At 49.6% G+C, this 10,800-nt stretch overlaps 1 protein-coding gene across 1 annotated transcript; it reads right to left on the bottom strand.

Annotated features, from left to right (window-relative positions):
• Positions 1–1,168: 1,168 nt before the first annotated feature.
• On the bottom strand, positions 1,169–8,574 carry FITM2 (fat storage inducing transmembrane protein 2). The gene is made up of 2 exons (XM_025400665.1): positions 8,305–8,574; positions 1,169–5,542 (listed from the first exon to the last, which is right to left on the bottom strand). Exons 1-2 carry the CDS (start codon positions 8,475–8,477, stop codon positions 4,927–4,929), a joined length of 789 nt encoding a protein of 262 aa, XP_025256450.1. The 5' UTR covers positions 8,478–8,574; the 3' UTR covers positions 1,169–4,926.
• Positions 8,575–10,800: the final 2,226 nt, after the last annotated feature.

Genomic DNA, 10,800 nt, shown 5'->3' with positions numbered 1-10,800 from the left:
TTGCTGCCGAAGGAATCTGAACAGGGAAGTTCTGCAACGGGAGGAGATTCTAATCCTGGAGCCACGGAGCTTTCGACAGACACTTCCTGGACGTGCCAAGCAGGTCAGGCTGACAAACGAGTGGGCACTAAAAGGCACAAGAAGCTCTCACATGTGAACAGGCCTCCAGGGCTACAAAGCACTTGCTAAGGTGACCTCATCTGAGTAAACTTTGAAAGTGCTCTTCAGTGTTGCTTCTGTGAGGCCTACTTCGCCTTTTACCAAGAGGACTGCTCCCAAGTCTGGCTGATCCAGGCCTCAGGACTGTAAGACACGAAAGTGGCACAGAGGGAAGGAGTAAGTCAAGCTAAGAAATACATGACTGAACACGCTTTTTTTTTTTTTTTTTTGAGACGGAGTCTCGCTCAGTTGCCCAGGCTGGAGTGCAGTGGTGCGGTCTCGGCTCACTGCGAGCTCCGCCTCCCGGGTTTACGCCATTCTGCTGCCTCAGCCTCCCGAGTAGCTGGGACTACAGGCGCCGGCCGCCACACCCGGCTAATTTTTTGCATTTTTAGTAGAGATGGGGTTTCACCGTGTTAGCCAGGATGGTCTTGATCTCCTGACCTCGTGATCCGCCCACCTCGGCCTCCCAAAGTGCTGGGATTACAGGCTTGAGCCACCGCGCCCGGCCTGAACACGCATTTATGTTACAAGACCTGGGGGAAAAACAGGAGCAACTCTAGCCATAAAATAACCTGTATATGACAAGTTAAATTGAGAAAGAATTACCTACTTTCACCAAGTGGGCTGAGGTTTACTGGGCTCTGTACTTCCTTAAGAATATTAGAGGCCGGGCGCGGTGGCTCACGCCTGTAATCCCAGCACTTTGGGAGGCGGAGGCGGGTGGATCACGAGGTCAGGAGATCGAGACCATCCTGGCTAACACGGTGAAACCCCGTCTCTACTAAAAACACAAAAAATTAGCCGGGTATGGTGGTGGGCGCCTGTAGTCCCAGCTACTTGGGAGGCTGAGGCAGGAGAATGGCGTGAACCCGGGAGGCAGAGCTTGCAGTGAGCTGAGATCCGGCCACTGCACTCCAGTCTGGGTGACAGAGCGAGACTCCGTCTCAAAAAAAAAAAAAAAAAAAAAAAAAGAATATTAGAAAAGAACACACACAACGCTGAAATGTGGGATTTCATTATCTCAGTTTACTTTCATTTGCTTGTTTACACACACGATCTGTGTGTATATAACAGTGGCAAAAGTCATTCTCTAAATACAGTCTGGTACCCAGACTATGACAGATGCACGTGGAAAATGAGGCGTCAGTGAATTAATCTCAACATACAGAGGCAAAATAAGCGTGGCAGTATTCTATGATCACAGATGCCCCCAGAGCCTGGGGGTGACAGACACTTTTCAACACAATACAGTTTAAACAAAAGACCCAGACTCCAAATGGCACCCAAAATATATTCGTTTCTCTGCCTTCTCTAAAGGAGTGAGAAAGTTCTAAAGGCTTACTCAAGAAAAAGGAGGCAGGGAGACTATGGCCTGCTAAGCACAGACGCTGCGCACTTTACATGCCCCATTTCCCTTCATCGTCTCCACCTGACAGACAATGGAAACAAGGTTTGCCATGATCACACAGCTATCGGGAATACTGCCAAGATATGAACCCACATCTCATGTTTGCTTGAGCCCAAATCATTTCACTTACAGTTGAAATGTCTCACATAGGAACAGAAAGCATGCTCCCAAGGAAAAGGCAAGGGGCCCAAGCATGGACAAGTGGCGGAAGCCTCATCGACACAGAAGGCTCTGCAATGGACACTTTCCACATAGAATTAATTTAGTGCTGAGCCTGAATCAGACCCACATGGGATAAATATCTGGAGATTTAAGTGTCACAGATGAATTTCTGGGGTCACCCTGTGCCTGTTCCCTTTTAGTGCTGAACACAACACTTAGCAGAGGCTTTTTTTTTTTTTTTTTTTTTTTTTTGAGATGGAGTCTCACTCTGTCACTCAGGCTGGAGTGCAGTGGTGTGATCCTAGCTCACTGCAACCTCTGCCTCCTGGGTTCAAGCAATACTCCTGCCCCAGCTTCCCGAGTAGCTGGGATTACAGGCGTGTACCACCACACCTGACTAATTTTTGTATTTTTAGTCGAGACAGGGTTTCACCATGTTGGCCAGGCTGGCCTGGCCTCAAGTGATCCTCCCATCTCGGCCTCCCAAAGTGCTGGGATGACAGGTGTGAGCCACCGTGCCCGGCCTAGGAGAGCTTTCAATCCCTTCAAGAAGCCCCTGCCATCTACTCCACGGCCACTCCCACCACTGGCTTATGGGTGTACGCAACAAGGGTCACATCTTGCCAACACCTCCAAAGCACCATGGTGACACCTCCCATAGCTCATCACCTGTGTTTCTGCTCCTTTTGGGTGCAACAAATCATGACTCATTGTGACCGATAAAGTTAACCTGCAACTTGATGGGATATGAAATATTTAAAATATATCTTTATAGTAAAAGATTTTACGCTGAAGATTCACCCTCAACCACCTAAGCGTGCGTGAAGCCAGTCAGGTGTAGTGCTTCTCAGTTAATGCTACTATGAGGCTTGACTGGAGAGAGGGGCATCAAGGCGGCTTTAAGGGTGATTACCCCAACAGCAAGGGGCTCAGTTTGAAAGGCTTAAGGAGACAGTCTGGGAGAGAAGAGGGGACATCTTATCACAGGGCGTGGAACTGTGCCTTTGTGGATGGAGATGACAGGATTTCTAACCCTTCCCAGCATTGTCACAGCAAAGGCCACAGAATGACAAAGCTGGAAACTGAAAAGTGCTGCAAAGGGAAGAGAAAAAGGAAACTGATTTCAAGACCAGTTCAACAGGCCCAGGCATGGTTTGGTTTAATTCAGTTGGTGATGCAGGTAACAGGAGGGAGGAGCCACAGCCATGCCACCCTTTAATAAGGGTGATTTTGCAAACAGGTTGGCTTTCTGCCATCAGAGGGAGGCATTTTACTTCACTTCTGAATTATCATAATCTTGTCCAAAAGGTACAGATGCCCTGGGCCACAGCAGAGTGATCAATGTACTCAGCAGACGACCCTGAAGCACACTGTTCGGCCTATACCACTGATACATGGTCAGGGAAGTTTCGGTGAAAGAACGCATTCTGCAAAATTACCCTGATTCACCTTACAATTCATCAGGTTGTTACTAAAATGCCTGCTTTCTGGTTTGATTATCTTATTTATTTACAGAAACGGGGTTCTCACTATGTTGCCTAGGCTGGTCTCAAACTCCTGGGCTCCAGTAATCCTCCTACCTCAGCCTCCCAAAGTGCCAGGATTCCAGGTGTAAGCCAGTACACCCGGCCCAGGTTTCACTGCTAACAGAGAAAACAGCCCCATGAGGTGGAATTTAAGATCATAATCTCAGCGTTTAGTTTATAACAACCACATTAGTGTTCTAAACCAACCAACCAACCAACCAACCAACCAACCAACCAACCAACCCTCAAAACAACCTACATGTGCCAGAGTGTAGCACTGGTGTTGTGAGTTATTTTCAGGAGTTTTATCAACAGAGAACAAATGCCATAGTTCTTATCAAAAACTAAAAGATTCGCTCAAAATAAAACAGAAAAAAAGTAATCTTATTGCTCCAAAAAACCAGCATATAGTAATTGAAACATGGACAGAAAATGATCATATCCCACTACATACAAATCATCCAATACTTGGTTGGAGAGGCACTGCATCTAAAAGGGCCAGTTTTGGTGGCTAATCACAAGTCATAAACATTTCATGGATGAAACAAATATTACAACCAGAGAATGTCCTTCAGGCACCAGGGTGTTGTTATAAAGAACGCTGCCTGAGCTGGGCGCAGTGGCTCACGCCTGTAATCCCAGCACTTTGGGAGGCCGAGGCAGGCGGATCGCCTGAGGTCTGGAGTTTGAGACCAGCCTGACCAACATGGAGAAACCCTGTCTCTACGAAAAATACAAAATTAGCCGGGCATGGTGGCGCATGCCTGTAATCCCAGCTACTCGGGAGGCTGAGGCAGGAGAATCATTTGAACCTGGGATGCAGAGGTTGCGGTGAGCCAAGATCGCGCCATTGCACTCCAGCCTAGGCAACAAGAGCGAAACTCCGTCTCAAAAAAAAAAAAAAAGAACCCTGCCTTAAACAGATGCCTATGCAAAATTGACCAGTGGGAAATACTGTTTTGTTTTGTTTTTTCTGTAACCCAGGCTGGAATGCAGTGGTGCAATCTCGGCTCACTGCAACCTCCATCTTCTAGGTCCAAGCAATTCTCCTATCTCAGCCTCCTGAGTAGCTGGGACTACCAGCGCCTGCCACCACACCCAGCTAATTTTTGTATTTTTAGAAGAAATGAGGTTCGCCATGTTGGCCAGGCTGGTCTCGAACTCCTGATCTCAGATGATCCACCTGCCTCAGCCTCCTAAAGTGCAGGGATTACAGGTGTGAGCCACCATGCCCGGCCGGAAAATACTGTTAAGTAACAGCAGTAAGAGCCATGAAAATCTAAAGACTACCAGAACCAGGGAGAAGGCAGCAAAGGAGTCCCAAGGCTCTGGGCTCCCCTTGAGCCACACCATAGAGGTTTTCCTGATTCTGCCGTTTTGCTGAGCCTTAGTTCCCCACTCCAAGGACAAAAGGAGTGTTCCAGATAAAGAGTGTTACCAGGGACAAAAAGTGCCTAACTGGGAATGGTGGTGCTTGCAACACTGGTGATGTTGCCAAGAATAGTCTGAGGACTAAACTCACTCCCCAGACTTCAGCACTACCCACCAAAACTGCCTGGTACACTTTCCCTCTGAAGTAGGATCAATAATTTAGCCAAATAACTAAGCAAAATATATATTTGAAAAATCGATTAGCCATTGTCCTTCTGTCCCCACCCTGTTACTCTTTTATTTCTTGTAACTATCTTGCTTCAAATTCAAACTACAGCTCTGGGGAGGAAGTCCTGGGGAAAAGGCTTTTGGATACCAAAACCCGTATGTCCCGTACCAGCCCAGCAAACCGAACAAGGTGCCAGACACCTTCTGGGACAAGTTGTGGAAATAAACAGCTGTGCACAGAAACATCAACACCCAGATGAAAGTCAGAATGCCCAGGGCCACAACCAGGGTGGTGATGGCGGTGTGGAGGCAGTGGCTTCGGTCCGTCTTCACCTCATGCAGCACGGACATCTCTTCAACAATCATGAGGGCGCAGAAGGTCAGCAGGAAGGAGTGACCTGAGATGTCAAAGCCATGCCAAAAGCCCCCTTCCTGGTGGCACTGCTGCTTGCTCTGGTGTTCCTTTCTGACCCCCTCCAGGGCCGGGGACTGGTAGCAGCTGCCCGTGTAGTGTTCGATGTTGGAGAAGATGGAGGTGCAGATGTACCAGATGGCCGTGCCCACAAGCAGGGTGCTCAGCCGCCGCAGGACCAGGCCAGCCTTGCCGGTCAGATGGTAGTTGGTGAGGGCAATGAAAGGCAGGAGGAGACAGAACGTCCAGGCCCAGGCCATTTTGACAAAATACCTGACAGAGGAGGAAAGTGGAAGTGAAGAGAGGGAACACGGCGGAGAGGACACCATGTCAGGACTCAGGTCTCTAGACTGCCAGGGGAGGGAAGATGAGAAAACCGATCAAAGCTACAGATCATAGCAACTATCATGCTTTAAGTACTTACCATATACTTCACTTACTAAGTACTTCATTTATTTATTTATTTATTTATTTATTTATTTATTTATTTATTTATTTTTTGAGACAGAGTCTCGCTCTGTCACTCAGGCTGGAGTGCAGTGGCACAATCTCGGCTCACTGCAACCTCTGCCTCCCAGGTTCAAGCAATCCTCCTGCCTCAGCCTCCCGAGTAGCTGGGATTACAGGTGCGTATCACCCCACCTGGCTAATTTTTGTATTTTTAGTAGAGATAGGGTTTCACCATGTTAGCCAGGCTGGTCTCGAACTCCTGGCCTCAAATGATCCGGCCACTTCGGCCTCCCAAAGTGCTGGGATTACAGGCATGAGCCACCATGCCCAGCCCTCCCCTCCTCCCCTACCCTACCCCTGTGTAAGTACTTTAAATGTATTAACCAGGTAATCCATTCACAACTCTATGAGTTAAGTACTGTTATTATCTGCCTTTAACAGAGAAGAAAACTGAGACAGAGGGAAGTGCTCCACCCAAAGTGGAGGCCGAAAGTGGAGGAGCCGGATTCAAATCCAGGATCTGTGATGTCAAGCACTATGTTATTTACTTAGGAAAATAATAAAAATATATAATAATAATTGAGCATCTAATGCCAGGAGCTTTCACACACATTCACTTTCCCATAGAGCACTCACATTTACCCTGGGAGGAAGGTGCCATTGTTCCATTTTATAGACAAGAAATCCAAGGTTCAGGAAGTTCAGTACCTTGCCAGGGTCACACTCACAGAACCAGCATGCACAGATTAAACCACGGTTTAGACAGCCCCCAAGCTCATGCTGTTTCTCCCATACCATATGTGGTTTTTTATTTTTTATTTCTATTTTTTAGACAGGGTCTCACTCTGTCGCCCAGGCTTGCATGCAGTGGCACAATCACACCTCACTGTAGCCTCAAACTCCTGGGCCCAAGCAATCCTCCTGCCTCGGTCTCACAAATAGCTGGGACTACAGGTGTGTGCCAACGGCCTGGCTAATTTTTTTAAAATTATTATTTTTGTGGAGCTGGGGCCTTGCTATGTTGTCCATACTGGTCTTGAACTCTAGGCCTCAAGCAATTATCCTGCCTCAACCTCCCAAAGTGCTGGGATTACAGGTATGAGCCACTACACCCAGCCTGGTTCTTTCCTAATGGCAGAAACAGTCTTAAAACAATGAGCTTTACTTTAAGCCAAAGACACGGGTTCAGATTTTGACACTCACTTATTATACCTCCTACCTCTCCAACCCTCAGTTTCTTCAGCTATTAGACAGCTGGGAGGAACAAATGATTTTTAAGATCCCTTCTATATCCCAGGATTCACTAGTTCTCTCTCATTAATCAGCATAGAGGCTTGGAACAAAACTCCAGGATCCATGACTACCTCCAAACAACAGGGGTGTGTTGTCAGCCAGGCCACTTGGCTCCCAGCTCACCTAGGCCAGAGGAAGCAGCAGCTGCCTTGTCCGCCTCCCGGTGCTTACAAAGGGCGGCTGACCTAAACCCAGGACAGAGACTTGCGGCCACTACCACTCTCCTGCTCTATTCTTAGCCCAGCCTCTCAGGGTGGGTGAGGAAGGAAGGTGGGCCAAGGACAGAAGGACTCTTTTCTGGGTTCCAGTGGCTTCTCAGGCACCACCCCCGGGCCTGTCACTAAAATCTTCACTGGGACTGATAAGGAAGATCTTGCCAGAGCCAAGACCCGTCAGGCATTTGAGGAAGCTGCCTGTGAAAGGAACCAGGGTTTTAAGCAGATAACCAAAGTTGGGCTGACTTTCAGGACACGCCGGAGACACTTATTCTGGAAAACACTTAGGTTCACATCAAGGGAGCAGTTTTATCTTTTAGAATTTCCCTTTATGACTGCAACAGAGTTTTTGTGCAATAAACTTTCTAACCGGGAGTTGTGAAAAAAGCAAGCAAGCAAGCAAGCAAAGAAGTGGATGGGTGAAGTTAAGGAGATGTCTCAAAGCGCCCAGCTGGGATTGCTTTTCTGGACCACTGCCATGCATTCTGAGTGGCTGAGATGATCCAAGGAGATCCAGGGGAAAGGGCACAGGCTAGGGGGTTCCACTCCTCTGTGAGTATCTCGGAGCGGGGGTTCTGCCTGTCACAGGCTGAGGCGAGGCTCTTCCACCGGTCGTAATGGGATTCTGCCACACGCTGGGGGGATCTGATCTGACGCAGGGTGGGGTCTGTGCAGGGTCTGACACAGGCAGGCAGGGCAGAGGTGAGGTGGCATCTCCCAAACAGGGCAGGGATCAGCTCCTGACTCCACGGGGCGGCGGGGGAGTGTCGACATGGGCTGGTTCGTCCCCACCCCATTCCATATCCTTACACACAGAGACACACACGACCCCGCTCGTCACCACCTGCCCAGTCAAGCTCAGGCTGCCCAAAGTGGGTCTGCAAACACGAACTGCTAGTGACACCAGCTACCCCGGGGCCTCCCAGGCGTGACACGCGTACAGATGCTGCTGTCACGGCTAGGAGGAGGACCTCCCTCCAATGACTCGTCCACCACGGCAGGTAGCACCGGCTTCTCTGGGCGAGGCTACAGCGGGCCGGCTCTGGCGGGGACAGCAGAGGATCGGGGTGCACTCACATGTTGAGGACGTTGCGCTTGTTGCTGAGGTAGCTCTCGGGCAGCGGGGACAACTCCTTGAGGAGGGAGCCCGCCAGCATGGAGGCCACCAGGGCCCAGGGCAGGTAGCGCCGAACGGCCGCCCGCACCAGCGTCCCCCGCAGCAACCACTCGCAGCGCTCCAGATGCTCCATGCCCGATCTCGTCGGCCACCGTCCTCCGCTCCGTGCCCTCTCGGCCACCGTATCGCCCTTCGCCCGGACCTGCGCCTCCACCTTCCTTCGAACGCATGCGCACCGCCGCGAGTCCCACCCCTTGAGGCGTGCTTGGGCTCCGGAGCCCACGCGCCCCCCCTGGTGGCCGCTGCTGTCTCAGGCCCGTGCTGGTCCCCGAGCTCCGAGCTCCTCTCCTCTGCGCTCTCCCGGCCGCTCCCAGTCCCCGAGCCTCCGCGTCTTACTCTTGTCCGGGAAAAAGCGCTTGTGAAAGTATTTGCTGGAGGCTGGAGGAGGATAAATGTAGCCCTGGAGAATTGGAGCAGTAGTCACAGCATCATTGGTCTTTCTTGGAGCCTCGGAGACACCTCTGCCGTCTTAGCCTTAGTTTTCTCATCTGTAAAATGCCGGAGACAAGAGATCAACCTTTCCCAAAAGCTAGTTTATGAACTCAAGGGTTCATTACGTTGGTACAGGTAGAGGCACATGAGATGAAGTTTCCTTAGGAATAATTATTGTATTTACTTATTTATTTATTTATTGTTCAGTTAATTAGAGAGGGGGGTACCTCTCTGTCGCCCAGGCTGGAGTGCAATGGCACCGTCACAGCTCACTGCAACCTCTAATTTCTGGGCTCAAGCACTCCTCCCACCTCAGCCTCCCGAGTAGCTGGGACCACAGGTGGGCGCCACCACACCTGGCTAATTTTTTTTTTGAAGGGGTGGCCTGCCCCTCCACACCTGTGGGTGTTTCTCGTTAGGTGGAACGAGAGACTTGAGAAAAGAAATAAGACACAGAGACAAAGTATAGAGAAAGAAAAGCGGGGGCCCAGGGGACCGGTGCTCAGCTTACAGAGGACCCACGCCGGCACCGGCCTCTGAGTTCCCTTAGTATTTATAGATAATTATCTTTACCATCTTAAAGATAAGGGAGTGGCAGGACAATAGGATCATTTTTAGGGAGGAAATTAGCAGTAAGACATAAGAACAAGGATCTCTGTGACATGAATAAGTTTAAAGGAAAATCCTGTGCCTTGAGATAAACCTTTTAGCAACATTGTTTCATCCTATCACATGGGGATAAACCTTGGACAATACCTAGCTTTTCTAGGAACAAAGACACACCCTGCACGCCCAAAATCCATTAAACCTTGAGTTACCACAGCACATGTCTCTTGCAAGGACAAGGTTGGGGGTAGGGTCACAGATTAACAGCATCTCAAATACAGAACAAAATGGAGTCTCTTATGTGTACTTCTTTCTATATAGACACAGTAACAGGCTGATCTCTTTCTTTTCCCCACAATTTTTTTTTTTAAATTTCAGTAGAGACAGGGTTTTGCTTCGTTGTCCAGGCTTGTCTCAAACACCTGGGCTCAAGCGATCCTCCTGCCTCGGCTTCCTAAAATGCTGCAGTTACAAGTGTGAGCCACCACGCTCTGCAGTTATTAAATTTATTGATTTATTTATTGATTTATTTTGAGACATAGTGTCGCTCTGTTGCCCAGGCTGGGATGCAGTGGCGCGATCTCATCTCACTGCAGGTCTCTGCCTCCCGGTTCAAGCAATTCTCCTGCCTCAGCCTCCTGAGTAGCTGGGATTACAGGCATGCGCCACCACGCCTGGCTAAATTTTTTTTATTTTTAGTAGAGATGGAGTTTCACCATGTTGGCCAGGCTGACCAACTCCTGACCTCAAGTGATCTGACCTCTCCAAATCCTGACCTCAAGTGATCTGCCAGCCTTGGCCTCCCAAAGTGCTGAGATTACAGGCGTGAGCCACCTCGCCTGGTGCAATTGTTACATTTAAAGTTTATATTTCTAAATTTATTTTCACCTGGGCAATACAGTGAGACTCGGTATCTACAAAAATTAATTTTAAAAACTAGCTGACGTGGTAGCTCAGGCCTGTGGTCCCAGCTACTCAGGAGTCTGAGGTGGGAGGATTGCTTGAGCCCAGGAATTTGAGGATGCAGTGAGCTGCGATGGTGCCATTGCACTCCAGCCTAGGCCACACAGCGAGACCCTGTCTCAAAAACCATACAAAGAAACACAAAACAGAGGCCGGGCGCGGTGGCTCAAGCCTGTAATCCCAGCACTTTGGGAGGCCGAGGTGGGTGGATCACGAGGTCAGGAGATCGAGACCATCCTGGCTAACATGGTGAAACCCCGTCTCTACTAAAAATACAAAAAACTAGCCGGGCGTGGTGGCGGGCGCCTGTAGTCCCAGCTACTCGGAGGCTGAGGCAGGAGAATGGCCTGAACCTGGGAGGCGGAGCTTGCAGTGAGCCGAGATCGCGCCACTGC

The sequence above is a fragment of the Theropithecus gelada genome, chromosome 10 (genome assembly GCF_003255815.1).
Source record: "Theropithecus gelada isolate Dixy chromosome 10, Tgel_1.0, whole genome shotgun sequence".
Lineage (NCBI taxonomy): Eukaryota > Metazoa > Chordata > Mammalia > Primates > Cercopithecidae > Theropithecus > Theropithecus gelada.
Note: the sequence above shows the minus strand (reverse complement) of the source record. Positions and strands in the feature narration are given on the sequence as shown.

Excerpts from the sequence above, each read along its gene's own strand:
- FITM2 (XM_025400665.1), bottom strand. The coding sequence starts at position 8,477 with ATGGAGCATCTGGAGCGCTGCGAGTGGTTGCTGCGGGGGACGCTGGTG. Across the intron at positions 5,543-8,304 it reads AAGCGCAACGTCCTCAACAT|GTATTTTGTCAAAATGGCCT; the intron begins GTGAGTGCACCC and ends CTCCTCTGTCAG.